Source organism: Anarrhichthys ocellatus, unplaced genomic scaffold (assembly GCF_004355925.1).
Source record: "Anarrhichthys ocellatus isolate YVR2014 unplaced genomic scaffold, GSC_Weel_1.0 scaffold23, whole genome shotgun sequence".
NCBI classification, from domain to species: domain Eukaryota; kingdom Metazoa; phylum Chordata; class Actinopteri; order Perciformes; family Anarhichadidae; genus Anarrhichthys; species Anarrhichthys ocellatus.
In genome coordinates, this window is record NW_022280053.1 from 6,152,649 (window position 1) to 6,169,574 (window position 16,926).

The 16,926-nt window shown below is 41.2% G+C and overlaps 1 protein-coding gene across 1 annotated transcript in view; it reads left to right on the forward strand.

Annotated features, from left to right (window-relative positions):
* Window positions 1-2,664: 2,664 nt before the first annotated feature.
* Window positions 2,665-16,926, forward strand: part of csgalnact1a (chondroitin sulfate N-acetylgalactosaminyltransferase 1a) — a 25,995-nt gene continuing 11,733 nt past the window's right edge. Inside the window, exons 1-4 of the mRNA XM_031860096.1 lie at window positions 2,665-2,797; window positions 11,288-12,539; window positions 14,458-14,674; window positions 16,580-16,681. Of these exons, the coding sequence (XP_031715956.1) occupies window positions 11,720-12,539; window positions 14,458-14,674; window positions 16,580-16,681 (1,139 nt within the window). The 5' untranslated portion in view covers window positions 2,665-2,797; window positions 11,288-11,719. The remainder of the gene's footprint in view (window positions 2,798-11,287; window positions 12,540-14,457; window positions 14,675-16,579; window positions 16,682-16,926) is intronic.

Below are 16,926 nucleotides of genomic sequence, written 5' to 3' on the forward strand. Positions count from 1 at the left end.
ATATAATTTTATATATATATATATATATATAATTTTATATATATATAATTATTTTTTTTGTTATTTGTTTTATCTCACACGTCTCTTCTAACGTCTAATGTGTTCGTAACGTGTTTTAGGAAGAAACCGAATGATTCCCAGTTGCCTCGTTAAGAAGCAGAAAGCCTGCGGGACGTTGTTTCCAACACGCTGGCACATCCTCGGTCCTAATTGCTCCCCCTCCCCTCTCTTGTGCTCGCTGACAAGGCTGTTATCACTTTGTATATGAAACATCCAACAGGCATGATGCCATTATGATGAGCGTGCAAAGGTCTGCTTTGTAATATCAAATGCTGCGAGTCTTCAGAGAACAGCGCGCTGCACCGGGTAGACGCCCCGAGGCTTCGTTCAGCATTCACCTCGCCTGGAGACGGTGCTTCTCCTCGGGTCGGTTCAGGTGTGTTTTACGCCTCGCCCTCAATCACAGCTCCCAGAGGACTTCCACACCTCAGTCCATCCCTGAATGAAATGATGCAACTCTTCACAGTGAAGGAGAGCTGGTGGGGAATTAAGCCTCAAATTTGCTAACGACGACCTATAACCGACTTAACTCTATTGATCTAATTAGCGTCGTTACTTCTCTGGTGCGCTTTTGCGGACGTTGCAGTTCCATAGTCGGCCATGTGGGGTCGCTGCTGTGTCACATATGAGAATAAATAGACTTTGCACTATTTAACCTGTGTTGAGGACCGTTTGCCCTCATCAGCCACAAGTTATTATTCAAGTATTACTTAAGTATATCCATTTAATGCTACTTTATACTTCTGTGCAGATTCAAATTGATAATACAAAATGTAAACAACAGATGAATTCTATTAAGATAAGACGTTGTTGGTCCCTATAGGGGGAATTCAACATTAAAGTGATGAACACATTCATGTTTCACTTATAATCCAATAATATGATAGGCCTACTTATTCTGAAATGGGCCTTTTGGTACTTTTAGTGTATTTGAATACAAATGTTGTTCTTTTACTTCTAATAGAGTATCTTCACTGTGCTAAGCTATTGCAACTTTTACCTAATACGTAAAATAACTAAGTAACTACTTCCTCCGCCACCGTGTGATGTAATAATGTAATTTAATTAGATGATATATTAGTATGAGACTACAATAACAAAGAAATGTGTTTTTTATGCTTCCTGTCTTTTGACAGAGAACCTCTCAGTTTAGATTAGGATGGATCTTTTTGTCGACTTCACATGAATTGGAGTCAGTCGGGCTTCTTGTTGTCTTTAGAAATGAAAGGCAGCAGTGTTTCCTGCCGCTGTAACGGCGTCTTGAAACAACTAACAAAGCTGTCTTTATGTGAGAGCGGGGCGGAGGGAAGAGGAGAGCTGGTTGGACCAGCGGACCCTTCACCGAGAGAGCGCTACCATCAAGTTCACCACGTTAACATACACAACTTCCGCTGTAAACCTTCAAAATAAGATGTATATTTGTTGATCAATTGATGACTGGTTTATCTAAACTGTCCAAGTTCATCACAAGACTAACACTAGATCACAGTTCAAATAACATACTTAACATTGTTTTTTAATAGCTTTATGACTCTTCCTATTTTATTATTACTTCATTAGAATTGCTTTTAAACACGCAACATTTTGATCTGATTTCATGTTTCCAATCCACTAAATGCCACATTTCTTTCTGTTGAAAAACATGGATAAATACAGCAGGCAACTTTTTATGCAGCACCATCCCTCCCAAATCCCAAATATGTATAGCATAAGATAGGGAGTTGGATTTATCTGTGGTCTAATTGAACCCTAACCAATATCTCTAGGACAACACAGTATTGGACATTTCTATGTCTGTGAATTAAGTATTGGCAACAAACAAGTTACACATGTGTTCAAATAGCCACTTCACATACTAAACATGAACTATTTCCTTACTTGGTGTAATAAAACTTTATAATTTTCGCACTTCTTCCCTTTCATCAAATGTCCCAGCTTGAAGCAGTTGCTGATCGCTTTCGGCCCTGGTTAAAAGTAATAGTCAGTCTATAAAACAGGTTTTTCCAAAATTGTGATTCACACAACCACGAGAGGTCCTTGAGCACACGATCATAAAAGTGCACTAAAAATATCAGACTGATCAGTCCAGTTGTATCTGAAATTAGCTGCGGAAAGTCATGCACTCACATAGTGGAACGCATGTTACCCTCCAGGCTTATTAGGCTAATTTCCATAACTCTTGATAAATGCAATACATTTTTTTTTGTCAATTATTGGATATTTTCAAAAATTAAAAAGCTATATTTTTGTGCCAATTAATAATTTACATAAATGACATCAACTGAAGATGATGCGTATGTTAATGAACATTTCTACACTTATTGTATGCTATAAGACTACTATAGGTTGTAGAGTTATAAGTCAATAACACTGATTTGAATAGTTCAACATTTTCTGAAATACATTCATTAGCTTTTTCTCTGTGAAGCAAAAGCCCAGCTTCATGAACAGGCTGTCAAAAAAAATCTATTTAAGCCTCTGAACTTAAGTGTTTCAGAATTGTATCAGTAGATATATTTTATTTTGAAGGTAGTACTCATGTTCCGGTGATCGTCTGCTTCTCTCCTGCGGGCTTCACGACACTCGGCGGTACAAGCGCTCACACCCGCTCCCGCACTCCGCATGTGTCGGCTGTAGACCGGTGGAGGACTGCAGGACCTGACGGGACCACCGCACCGGGACAAAGACAAAAACCTCCGCGCAGGATGAACTGAAGCAACGGCTGCTGGAACAAGAGGTAAGTTGACACTATGAAGCAACGCTGATAGTCATGAGGAAATAAAATAATAATAATTATCACAACATCGTAATAGTTCGCGTGTGATTAGTTTGTAGTCATCATGCTCACCCTGCTCAATGTTAACTTTATGTGTGCTGTATTTATAGCACATATCCAGCTACTTTTTATGACTAATCATGAAAAAACAGTTATCAATCATAGCCAAATTAAATCAAGTATGTTTTCCATAATGCACTAAATATACACGCTTTGACTATGAAAGCAAACAAATTGTCTAAATATGAATAGGCCTATAATTTACTTTTTTAGTGTGTTTCAGTTGCATGCTTGTTTTCACTGAGAGGTTTCATTCATCCATTGAGTGGATAGCCTATACACGTTGTTCTGACATATTTAATATAAATGAAACCGTCCTTATATGCAAATATGATTAAATACCAGCCAGGTTATCCATCTGTGAGTCATGTTTTAGGTCACTTCAAAGCAAAATCGCATGGAGGAATTAACAAAAAATTAAAAAAAACGCCCACAATAATTTCTGGTGGGTAGACCCAGATAATAAAATTACATGCACTCAGTGAAAGTGCAGGCTTCTTTTCTGCATCACACGGACACACACACACACACACACACACACACACACTCACAAACATACGCACACAAACACATGCACACTAGCTGGGGGTTTTATCAGGAAAATGGTTCTAATCCTGCTTAGTGCATTCACTAACAGGCACCTAGCACCCTGAAATATTTGGTTTGCAAGCTGGCAGAGTTGTTTTGCTCATATTAGAAGAATGAAACTGGAGATTATGTGGGATTTGAGGTTTGTTAGCAAGCAGAGAGGAGAAAGACTGGGGAGTGCACACATGCTGTTATGATCAGGGTAAATTACTGTATAATGCTTTCCCTGTATTAGTGATCAACTGGGAAATTAATGTAATACTCAATGACATCTATGTGCGTCCTGTGCCTGGAAGATGAAGCTGCCCCCTTTTATTAGATGCTCGATACACATGTGTGTCCTACATGTGTGTGTGTGTGTGTGTTTAGTGCATGTCTATGGGGGTCTGGGAGTGTGTGTGTGTGTGTGTGTGTGTGTGTGTGTGTGTGTTGCCGCGCAGACTGCATGTACTCTCATGTTTCACAGATCAGATAACAGGGATCCTGCTGGACATTTTAACGGTGCTGATGTAACGTCCCTGCAGCGTATTGAACAAATTACCTCTGATGATATTACAGTTGCCCTTGCTCAGTTAGATTATCCCGGTTGATGAAATTCGATTAAATTGAATAGAGAGCTTATGAACGACACCGAAGGGTTTATTGCCTCCAGGAGCGGACTGTCAGTTTCACTCACGTAAGCCAGTATACACTATCAACAGCAGAGGTGGAGCTGGTTCAGTCACAAGTATTCCCGTAAACAAAAAACCTGTTTAACTGCTCAGAGCATAACACAGTTGAGAAATTGCCTCAGTTCAGCGTGGTAGTAATGTCTGTGTGGCGGTTAACTGTCCAGGGAGAAGGGGGAAGTAATGAGCTCTGGCCCTCGCTGAACTCGGCTCGCACTTGTTAACGTCTTTCACCACTCATTTGCCAAACACTTCCGTCGGATAATGTTGCACCAGTGGCGAGAATATTGCAATTACGATGGTGTGTTGCAGGTGAATGGCAGAGAAAAACAGAAGCGATTTTGTAAACACAATGGATTCAATTTGTTTGCTCCATCTCTATTATCAGCTCTTTATACATTTCCACTTGTAAAATCAGTGTCAGCAACTGTGAAGCTTGTAGCACAGGGAGTGTCTTACTATACAAACTAAGATTTATTATATTGCACCATAATTACGCGGAGATGAGCTGTCCCCTATCAGAAATGCATTGTGGTCTTTCATTGTGTTTTGCTGAACGAGGGAGTGCCCAACAATTTCCACCCTCGGCACAGACGTACAGTATATAGCACATTGGAGAGCGGGGTTGTGGCTGTTATTGTGTTATGGGTTTATGGAGGAGATCAATCTGTTCTTTTGACTCCTGCAGGCACTAAAATTCATGTTTGTGTTCATTTTGGATACAATTCAGAGTAACTGTTTATGACTGACAGATGCTACTTCTGTCTTTAAATGCTTACAAAGCACATTTTCATATTCTCGATAAGAGAATACTCCGATCCGCTATCCTCTTCTTCTTGGTATTCATCGGCCAACATATACACAATATATCTGCGATTAAACGCATGATATATAGTATTATATTTTCATTATTTTCACCCTAACACAGAACATAAACAACTATCATATAACTTTTATATTAAAATCCATCTCTTTTCTCTAACTGCTACCACAAATTAAATGTGATTTGGTTGGTGACTGGCAAACCCCATCCTCTTTATCTAACGTTAATGAACATGTGCAATAGCACCAAAGATTATATTCACTATTGATAAATTGTCTATTAAATGTCAGAAAGTAGTATCTGTCTTCTATCTTTCTATCTATATATCAATCTATCTACATTCGCTGCTGTTGCAATGACCCATTTTCCCCATGAGGCCCATTAAAGTTTCATCTGATACCATCTAACGTAACCGTGAAGAAATGGGAGCACTTAAAGGACCAATGCAGAGAAAGGGAGAAGGGATGAGGAGGAGGAGGAGGAGGAGGAGGAGGAGGAGGAGGGCAGTGGATGTTAACACAGGGCTCTTGTAGTGAAGTAGAGGAGTGTAATGTGGGTATTCTTTTAAGGGCCCTCCAGATGGCACGTCGACAGGAAGGTTCCGGGGAAAGCGGCCCCTAATGAATGGTATAGGGAGAATCACCTGAGGGGACAGGACACATCAAAGAAACCTTTCTCTGCTCCTCTCTCCTTCGTTCTCCTCCCACAAGCTCACTTTATACTGACTTCTTCATTTTCTCCTCTCACACCAAGTATCTGATCTACCCACTTAATAATTACCCCAAGTCGTCTGTGGGCATATCTCTCACCAGCCTGTTTTTTTTTTCCCCCACTCATTTTTAAAATGTATCTTAATTAAGTTTTCTTCCCTCGAGGACATTCCTCATTTTTACAGTGAGATAGCTGCAGGGCAGATTCAGACAGAGCCGTCTGAGAAGGAGCCCCCGACATTCACCGAGGCCAACGTACACATACGCGCTTCAACATCCTTGACCTGTAACGAACACACAACCCAGCAGAGGCTGTAAGGAGACAGGGTAGAGAGACATGAGACGGGCAGCATGGAGCAGAGTTTCAACATGCACGGTGCTGTGGTTTATCAGGTTGTTTGTGACAAGAGAAGAGACTCAGAGAGAGTGGATGTGTATGGGAGGAGAGGATGCTGTTTAATGCATCCATGCACTCTCATATAAACAAGTGTGCATGTTTGAGTGTTTGATGAGACGCTGTGAGTTTAAAGAAAAGGCAGATTTTTCGTTTTTAAAAGTGAAAATGGTCGGCTTTGTTTCATGTATCATAACAACGGCTTGTAAATCAGCAGTACTAGATGTTCCGGTAACCCCTTTTTTAAATTAAAAATATATGACCGCCACCTGCTGGTAGAGTTATTTCCTCTCAGGCAGGCGCAAAACGTACATGATGCAGTAGTCGGCCGTTAGCTAGCCAAGACAAGGGGGACTGTGGAGCGACAGTCGGCCTTCATCGCTGCTAGTTCTCTGATGGTGGTTCGGTGGATTTGGTGACAGCCGTCAGCTGTGCAGAGGTCGAGCAGGTGAGCAGGATGTTTGTAGTGGAAATGGCTTGGCTAGATCTATGCACAACTATTAATCCCGCATTCTTATTTGTATTTTTCCCTCTCAAGTGTGACACCAAATCAACGGAGTGCCCCTTTAAACTGATTAACCTTGCAAAGATTATTTAACTTTGGCAAACACTAATGCAGAGTGTATGTTCACTGTAATTGGATTAGTCAAATAAAGAAAGTTTCATGAGTCTGCTAATAGATTGTCATACCCCTGCAGAAATGAATGGGGATAAAATGGAAAACAATATTTTTAAAAAAACGTCTTGAGGATGAGGTCAGCAACTTTGCAATATGGAAACACTGATAAGATGCTTTAAAGCAGATATAGCCGCTTTGTGGTTTGTGGTCTCGTGGTCTGTTTTCTCTTTTTCCTGCAATTTCTCTGCCACACTCATAGACACATACGCACAGACACTCGCATCCTCTCAATTAATGCATCTGCAAAGTGTGTCTGCCTCTGAAACGAACATCTACTGAATGCTGGACTGAGTGCATACATTATTCTTTATATATTGAATAGCAGCAGAGCACAGAGAGAATGGGCTCTTTAAATCCAACGGCAGGCCTGAGATGCTACGTTTGTCATGATGAGAGGGTCACAAGGTTGCTTCTCGAATGCCTCCGACATTTAAAGGTCCACCCGTGTAGACTGTAGTACAGAGAGGAGCACAAACACACACTGATAATCTGTCACCTGAGTGGGATTTCTGCTGGTCTAGTGTGACTGAAGTGTGAAGAAGTCTTTCTGTTTTCCGACTGCAAACTTCTGCAGTTCCTCTTTTCTCACAGCCTCTTTCTCCTTATCTTCACAAAGATAAGCACATATAACAGTTGTTAGGAGTTAATATTTCCTTCTGCAAATGGAACAGATAAGGACATAACACATAGAGACACTCTAATTGATGCACACACAAATGCCCCATGGGCTGGAAGTTTGCAGCAGGAGGGGAGGAAGTGCTGCAGAGCTCTGTTTTGGAAACATCTCCGGCCACCAAACACTAAATCATTCTCTTTCGCCTCTCTCGTTTTCTTTATGACAGCCTGATTGTTTGTTTCATCTCTCTGTCTCTGACCCTCTTCCACTCTCGTCCCCGCATCTCTGTTCCTATTTCCAGCTGAGATAATGAAATATGTGATAGGGGAGGGCAAACACATTTATCAGTTGTGTCCTCTCAGGAAGTGGAGGGAATGTATCCTCTGCCTTGTTTGTCTGTTGGTAAACAAGTCTGGCAGCATTTATGTTGCCATGTAGATTCATTAGTTCTGTTATGCAAAGAGGATTCTGGTAAATAGAGTTCTTATCTTTTATAGAGGATGTACCATAAACAGTTAGGTTGAAACAAACACCACAAAACCGTGTGGTGCAAAGTTCGAGAGGGAAGTCACAGCTTCAAATAACGGGAGCTGTTCGATTTTTATGTCAAGTTGGCTCCAAGTTCTGTTTCTGTTGATATTTGCTCCTGAGAATATTCTGTAAAATTGTAATAATATATTGTTGGGGGAAGTCAGGCAGGATGCTGTGTTAACGTGCAAACTGCAAAGTTACACATTCAAATGATGTAATGTTCAGATAAACTGTGACTAAAGTGGAAAACTGCTTCACAGTAATAAGAAGACTCGTCGTATTTCTTTGTGGATTTCTTAATCATTTATGGTATAATTGTTTTACACAATGTGTACATGAAATATCACATAATAAACACGTGTTCTTCCAGTAAATACTTAGAAGATAAGCATGAGCACTAGTACGGTAACTCAAAGCAGGAAATGACTGTTTCGACAGCGCACCGCCAATGAAATCAAACATGATTATTCAGCTGCCAGTGTTCCTGTGCTGCTGCCATGCCGATCCCCACGGGGAGTCAAATAACCCGCACTGAATCCACTCATTCATTCCCGGTGAGACTCAGTGGTTTGACTGTGACTCTCTGCTCATGAATCTCAGTCACACCAGCCGCTTTTTCAGTGATGAATCTTTCTCTGGTACCTTTACAACGGGGGTGACTGCTTCGCCACAGAGGATCTGTACTTCTTTTGTGTTTGTGATGCATTTGGCGTTTGTTTCTATTAAGTAACACAATGTTTCAGCAACAACACAAGGGAATACATATAATGCTGTCAAATGCAGATATGCATCTTTGTTGTTTCAGTATCATGATGTGACTTCAGCATATTTAATAGAACATTAATCATTTAAAGGAATTATTCGTTATTTGGGTGAATATCCTTATTCGTTTTCTTGCATATCAGTACGCTAAATATGAAACTACAACCAGGAGACAGTTTGCTTAGCTTAGCATAAAGACTGGAAGCTGGGGGAAACAGCTCGCCAGGCTCTGTCCAAAGGTAACAACATCCAGAAGTTGTACTTTTTATGCCTCAGTTTTTGTACGCACTGAACAACCCACATATAAGGTGTTAATTCGTGACCGTTAGGTGGTGGTTGGTGGATTTGTTTTAGCTTTAGCTAGAGCCAGGCTTGCTGTTTCCCCTCGTTTTCCAGTCTTTATGCTAAGCTAAGATAATCACCTATTGGCTGTAGCTTTAATTCATTTAGGAAGCAAAGCATTCACCTGTTCTAATTTCTTAAATATGAGGGTTTGCTAAATTTCTTTATTGTATGTAAATGTTTTCTTTCAATCCTTGGGTGAATTTTTGGCGTTTCGGAAAATAACCAACAAATAAATTGATAATATGAATAGCTTATTGTAAAATTTATATTTTTCGTTGTGAGAGACGTCTTGGCATAAACGAGATTTTAACAAAATGTGTTAAATTACTTTTATCATTAGTTGTTTTAGAATGAATAGCTATAAGTTATATTCACTGGTAATTGTTTGAAGATGAGCATGTTGCCCTGCCCCTAACTGAGGCTTACTTTAGTCAAAAATGCAAAGTAGTGCATTTGTTGCCCAATAAAAGACAATATGACCTTCACATTGTCAGAATTGAATGCACGCTTTAATTAGTTTGAATGGCTTGTGGTTCATGGCATCAGTTCCAAAGTGTAGCTTGTTACAGTAAGTCATAAAACAAGGAAAGTTAAAGTCATCGATAGAGAAGTGATGTAATTATTCTAATGTTCCCATTTTGGAAACAAAACTAACAAGCTGCTTGTGAACCAACCAAAGAAAGTGTTTAAACTGCCACCACACCATTAATGTGATGCCATATTTAAGGACTCATATAATGACATCACAAAGAATTTCCTGTAATTGAAAGGATGATCCTCCATCACACAGTAGCCATATTTTGCTCTCCAGCTTTCGCTCACCCACTTTTCCCCCGAGCACCCTCTGCTCAAACATTTCCAAAGTCCATTTCCAAGGTCCTGCTGGACAGACGCCCTGCCTCCCTGATTCAGCCGTCTGTTAGAGCACAGTCCAGTATTCACTCCTTCCACATACTAATCCTTTCATTAGGCTCGGCTTCAGGCAGCCCTGTCAAAGAGCTGACTGTGTGGGGAGTGAAGAGAGACCCATTCTGATACACACAGATACATTTACAGATATGTATATATATATACTCAGTATATGCAGACTCACATTCACACATCCAAATATACTTAATGAAACTCCCCTTTTCTGTACTGGTCTGGTGTGTAAGACAGCGTCTACCTTCTTATATTTATGGTTTGTTAATGATCTTTGGCTTGGGACCCCTTCAAATGAAGCAACATCAACTCTTTTTACATCTGGGATCAAGGATTTTTAGAGGCCTGAAGAGAGGCCTGACGTATTTCACAAGACAAAAGCAAAAGAAAGAAAAACATGATGCTGTGAATCAGAAATATTATATTATTTATTTATTTTTTTCTTATTCCCTTAAAGGAATAATAGAACATTTAGGAATTATTTTTTGGTTTCTGAGGCTTAGATGAAGAGATTGATTCCACTCGTCTCCACACTAATTAGAGCCACTAAATGGTTTGCTTAGCTTAGCATAAAGACTGAAAACAGGGGTAAGCAGCTAGCACGGCTCTGTCCAAAGGCAACAAAACTTGTCATAGTGAGATTTTGATGTGACTGCGTATTTTCTTATCTTCGGACAGAGACAGGCTCACTGATCACCCCTGTTTCCAGTCTTTATGATAAGCTATGCTAACATGCAACCGGCTGTAGTCTTATATTTAAAGTAATAGTTTTGGAAATACTTATTCGCTTTCTGAACCACTGATGTAGCCTTAGCAGTCATTCAAACACCACACAAACATGCTTCATGATGAGTGTAATGGTTTTAAGTACGCAAGGGTGTCATTTAAGAAGAGATAATGTATCTCAAGAGATGCTGTGTTGAATGAAAAGTTAAATAAATTAATAAATAGTTGGCTGTGTGGCATAATAAAGTCACCCGCTTTATACTGTATGTAGGTATATATAGATAGACAGATGTGTCCCAGTTACTTTCCTCTGTATCCACTGAACACACACTCACAATAACAAACACTCATCTGTTCACTTCTAAGCCCACACCCTTGCACTCTGCTGCCTCATGTTCTCAAACACTGGTGACAACATTGTTTTCCAGGAGCTGCAGTCCTGAAGGAATGCTTAATTTGGCGAAGGCAGTTAAACCCTTTTTTTTTGCCATCCTAAAGTTACATGTCAGCGTGGTTTGGCGTGTTTCTGACTTTTAAATGACACAAGTAATGTTGATGTGATGGAGTTTGTTGGAGATCAAGATGTAAAGAATGACAAACCTCTCTCTCTTTCTGTTTTCTCTGCCAGGGAAACGACATGAGGAAACTCAAAAACTCAATTTTTGCTCCATCCGTCATAGCCGCTTCATCTGGGGGCCGACGCGAAGAGGACGTTATGGACTGACTTAGGGAGTCAGCGAAAAAGATGAGTCACATATGAGTCAAGTGATGTAACAATGTGAGTCTTCCAGCTGACCATGGAGCTAATTGGACCGACGGAAAGGGAGAAAGTGCTTTTTCTCATATGCTGACTTTGCCAATGTCAAAACAAGTTACGATCTCAGACATTGGAGAGGCAATGACCTAATTCAGATGAAATGACCTCATACTGATAAGTAGCTGGCCTTGTCACTGGGTGATGGAACATAATCACAAATGGACTCTTATCTTCGTGGCTGGAGTGTGTGAGGTTACATGATATGTCTTTGTGTGTATGTTTAACACAGAGGAGTGAGTTTTGATGCTACATGCAGCGATGTTGCGGCGTGGCCTGCTAGCCTGGGTCTGCCGTGTTGGAGGCGTGCTGGTGCTCCTCTGCTGCTCCCTGTCGCTCCTCTATGTGATGACCTGCAGTCCACTGCACTCTGACGACCCCCTGCTGAGCCACGCTCTCCCCCGTGCCAGACCCAACCACCCCAGCCTGGGGGGCACGGGGCCAGGGATTGGAGCGAGAGCCGTTGGAACAGGAGGAGCCCAAGGTGGGGCTGCTCAGAGCGGTGGACCCCCTGGTGTTCAATCTTATCAGGTTCTCCTCCAAGAGCGTGAGGAACAGCACCACCTCCACATCTCCTCCTTGAAGAAGCAGATAGCTCAGCTGAAGGAGGCTTTGCAGGAGCGTAGCCAGCAGCTGAAAGGAGTGCAGGAGAGCCTGAAGAGAGCCACGGGGGGCCCAGCGGCTGGACAGGAAGCTGAGGCTGGGTCACAGGGAGGTGGTCTCGGGGATTCTCAGGGAGCCAGGAGCCAGCAGGCAGACCTCCAGGATTTCCTGCGGAGCCAGCTGTCGAAGGCCGAAGTGACCACTGGAACTCGATTGCCCAGCGAGTACGCAGTGGTGCCCTTTGAGAGTTTCACCCTGCAGAGGGTGTACCAGCTGGAGATGGGGCTGACGCGTCACCCCGAGGAGAAGCCTGTGAGGAAGGACAAGAGAGAGGCCTTGGGGGAGGTGCTGGAGACGGCCCTGCACAGCCTCAACACGCCGTCATCCCAGCAAGACAGCAGGAGCGCAGCAGAACAAAACACTCAAACAAGCAAACTGTACACACCATCTGACTTCGTAGAAGGTGAGAACACATCAGATGTCTCCAGGAAGTTATGCTTATGGACCAAAACAAATTAGTCCTATATAAACGTCCTGAACACATTTCTACATCCAAACACTACACTCAACTTTCTTCTTCAACCTTGGGTTGCTTTGATCTTTTATTTTTTCCGTACATGAATCCCTGGAAGATCAGAAATATGTGTGTGTTTGTGTACAAGTACAGCCAGGATATCCTCCTTATTTGTTCTGCTCAGCTCTGATCCCAACCTCAGGAAATTAACTCAGATGCTCCTCATTCAAAGTGGAGCATCTCTTCAAACAGGGCATTTTAGTGTGTGTGTGTGTGTGTGTGTGTGTGTGTGTCTGCTCTTTTTGAGGACACCAACTTCAGTATGTGAGTGGTGGTGGGGGGGGGGGGGTTAAAGTGATCAATAGGGGCTCCTGGCTTGTAGGAAATGAGCCATAAGTCACTGTATGCAGCTGGTGTGTGGTCCTTAATGTCAGTGTGTTTATGTGACAGTGATTTTTATAGATACATTTGTAAACAGCCTCCGCAATTCCTCCACAGAACAGCAGGAGAGTGCAGCTAGCTTCTAATGAAATAGCTAGGTCCTGCTCCTATTCTTTGCTCTTAATGCTCCTTAATGGACTCCGACATTGATTTTACGCAGATCTTGAACAAGCAGCGAATTTATCCAACCCGAGGTGGTCTAGATGGCCGCACTGACAAAGGCATCTTCAGGGAGCCTTCAAGGCTGCATTGGCAAGCTAGTGAGCTGAAACTGAACACAAATAGAGGAGGTATGCAAAATGAACTTGCCAGCCACTGAGTTCTATCCTTAGAAAGGGACAGAATAAGTGCAGTTAGACGGAAGGACAGAGACAGGAAGTGAAGGCATTTAGTCTAAATTGCTCAGCCTATTTACTAAATGACTGCTTATCGTGTCTCATCACAGGAAGTTAGCTAATTTAACAGGAAGGCTTTAATCAAAGTTGCTGTCGTTGCCCACAGACATCTTTCTGTTCGCTTCTTCTTTTTCTGACTTGCTTTCACTTTTTTTTTTTTTTATTTCTGTCTGCTCTTTTCCTGTCATCCCAGCTCTTCCAGTAATGTGTTTTCTTCCTCTTTTCTCTCAGGTCTCACGTCTCCCTTTCATTTCCCTTTTCTTATTTCCCCCACAGACCTCAGTAGGTCCATTTTCAAGTAATAATGCTTTTAATAGCAGAGTAATTGAAAAAACAACTTCTCTCTGGAGGAACAAGCTGACTTAAGGCCTGCAACAACAAAATCGGTCTGGATGACCGGAATAGCCCCTCTCCCCCTGCGTGTGTGTGTGTGTGTGTGTGTGTGTGTGTGCGTGTATTTGTGTGTGTGTTACGTATGTGCAGTTATGGCTCTTTGCCAAGCAACAGCAGAGTTTGGACAGTGGCTCCTGTGGCATGCTAAAAATTATGTTCCCTTAAAGAATGCTTATTTTTCAGATATCTTTTAAGATTCGCTGTTAAAAAATAGCAGGGAACAACATGATCCATGGCATAAACACAGAAATTCTCAAGGGATTTAAATAAAAGCTGCACCCTGGGAAAAACAAGAAAAACCAAATCACTGCGATAAAGAAAGAGTCAGAGAAACTTCAGGCACAGAAACTAAAATCTGACTTTAAAACGCACTATGTGCAACAAAAATCAAGTCACTGTTTTTTTTTCTCAAAGTTACTAGAAGTTCAATTTATAGTAGTTGTTTGTTTATAGCTGCAAGATTTAAAGGAATAGTTCTGAATTGTGTTGCCAGGACTTAGATGAGAAGATTGATACCACGCTAAATAGAATAATGTTTTTTCTTTTAAACAGGCTTATACACTGAATATACTGAAAACGGTCACTGGCACTAATGTTTATGTTATTTAAGTTTTATGTCGCTGTCTCTCACCCATCAGGTATCACCCGCACAGAGAAGGACAAAGGGACACTGTACGAGCTGACCTTCAGAGGGGAGTCAAGTCATGAATTCAGACGCCTGGTCCTCTTCCGTCCCTTTGGACCGCTGATGAAGGCGAAAAACGAGAGGGTGAACACAGCCAACATCCCGATCAACATCATCGTGCCGCTGTCCAGACGCACAGACAAGTTCAAGCATTTCATGCAGAACTTCAGGTGAGACTCGATGATTGAACCTCTTCTCAGAATTTAGATTTTGTTATTATGTTGCCAGCTGTTGATTGCAAAGTCACACAAACAATGAGGCATAAACAGAAGCACCACAATGAATTATTCAGGACGGTTTGTTGTGTCACACTAAACTCAGGAGAATGTGATACTGTGTTATTCAAACCCATGCTTCTATTTCAGTTTTACATTTTAATTGGGGTAAAGAGGGCGATATTAGAGAACAGAATTTTTTTTTTTTGCATGTGCAGTCTGCAGTGTTATCAGTTAATTTATTCAGGCGCTGGTAGGCATAATTAGAATGTAAACAAAACTGATTGATTTAAATGATTCATATAAGAGCATGAATAAAGATACCCTCACAGATCCCAGCTCAGTTTTCATCAGTTTCCACATGACCTTGAATACATAGAGCAATTAAGCATCTCAAATAAACCACATTATATCACAAATGGATCCAGGCGAGTATCTATGTGATTAAACCAAGGATATTGGAAAAATAAAAACTATAAAGGACTGATTCTCTGCAAAGTGAAATTAAATATGAATAAATAACTGCTATCATTGAAAAAAAAAAAGAAAAAATCCTATTTTGACTAGCAGTCACAACATCATCAGCTAACAGCAAAGCCTGCTTGTCTCAGCTCCGCAATCCATCACCATCAGTTGGAAACATCTTTCTTAATGTCTGTGATTTATTGGACAGCTGCTGCTGCTTATCACAGCTCTTTTTACATGGTAAATCCTGCTTAGTAGCAGTGTTGCAACCCATTAAAATGCCCCCCCTGGGCAGACCAGCAGCAGTTGATATACAGCATGGCAAGAAGTGTACTTACTTGAAAGACTCGGCGAGTCGCTGAGCAAACACTTTACCCTCATCCATATTAAAGGGGTACTGGGAGAAATTGTGTGTGTGTGTGTGTGTTTAGGGGGTGATAATGGTGAATAACTGCGAATATATCAAATATTCTTTCTTCACACTGAGCCTGGAAAATACCAGCATTTATGATGCACTGTGATATACAGTATTTCCCAAGTGCATAATATAGAGATACAATGTGAAATCATACAAACACAAGCAAACTGCAAACATTTGCAGATGAGCATTCTGCAGTTTAAAGAGCAATATTGCTACTGATTTATTATGAAATAACTATCTACTTTGTGGTGCCAGTGACAAAAATCTATAAGCATTTAGAGAAAGGATTTAACACAACAGCATCTATAGTGTCCTTAAACATTTTGTTACTCATGACTATTTAATATTCTCTGCATATATTTAGTCATTTTTAGGTATCTAGTTGTGTTTTATAAGACATTTTCCCCTATGTACTCCTGGGCAAAACTCTAACAAATGTGTGTGTGCTATGGGAGAGGAGGTGAATTATCTTCAGCATATGTGTGATATATTTGACATTTCTCCATCAAAGTGCCCGCAGGCATCTCCCACCTGGTCTCTCTTTTACTCATGCACAATCTCTCCCCTGTGCTTTAACACAGTGTAAGAATGAGTAGAGAGTCAGGATTATAGCTGAGAATGAAGATTATTGCCATTAGCAATTAAATTATTTAGTTGTATCATTATAAATTAAGAACATGAACCATACCAGATCCAAAGGTGGTGTTGTTGTAATGCATGTTTTGTCCAACTAACCCAGACAGATCAAATTCATAGAGATATGAAACAGAGAAAAAGTAGTAAACCATCACATTTTAGAAGCTGAAACCTGTAAATACTTGACATTTTTTCTTGCTTCACAGTGCTCTTCCTTCCTGCTGAGTTTGAGAAGGCTTTCATCTATAATGTCCCTTCCTGTGTGTGTGTGTGTGTGTGTGTGTGTGTGTGTGTGTGTGTGTCTGTGTGTGTGTGTGTGTGTTTGTGTATACGTACAGGGAAGTCTGTGTGCGTCAGGACGGCCAGGTCCATCTGACGGTGGTGTATTTTGGGAACGAGCAGATGAGCGAAGTCCGCAGCACTCTGGAGAACACATCTAGGTGGGTCAGAAAGCACAGCCAAGATCAGTTCTTTGTGTTACAGGCCAAACAAACAATATGGGAGGCAATTTATGTAATAAAATAAACACTGCCGCAGTCACGCACCCGCTCTCAGAAGCAGACACTGTAAAAAATATTTCCACATCAGAAACCTCTTTTCTTCACAGTTTTCTAATCTTTCCCTCTCTCTCTCTCATGACACACACACACACACACACACACACACACACACACACACACACACA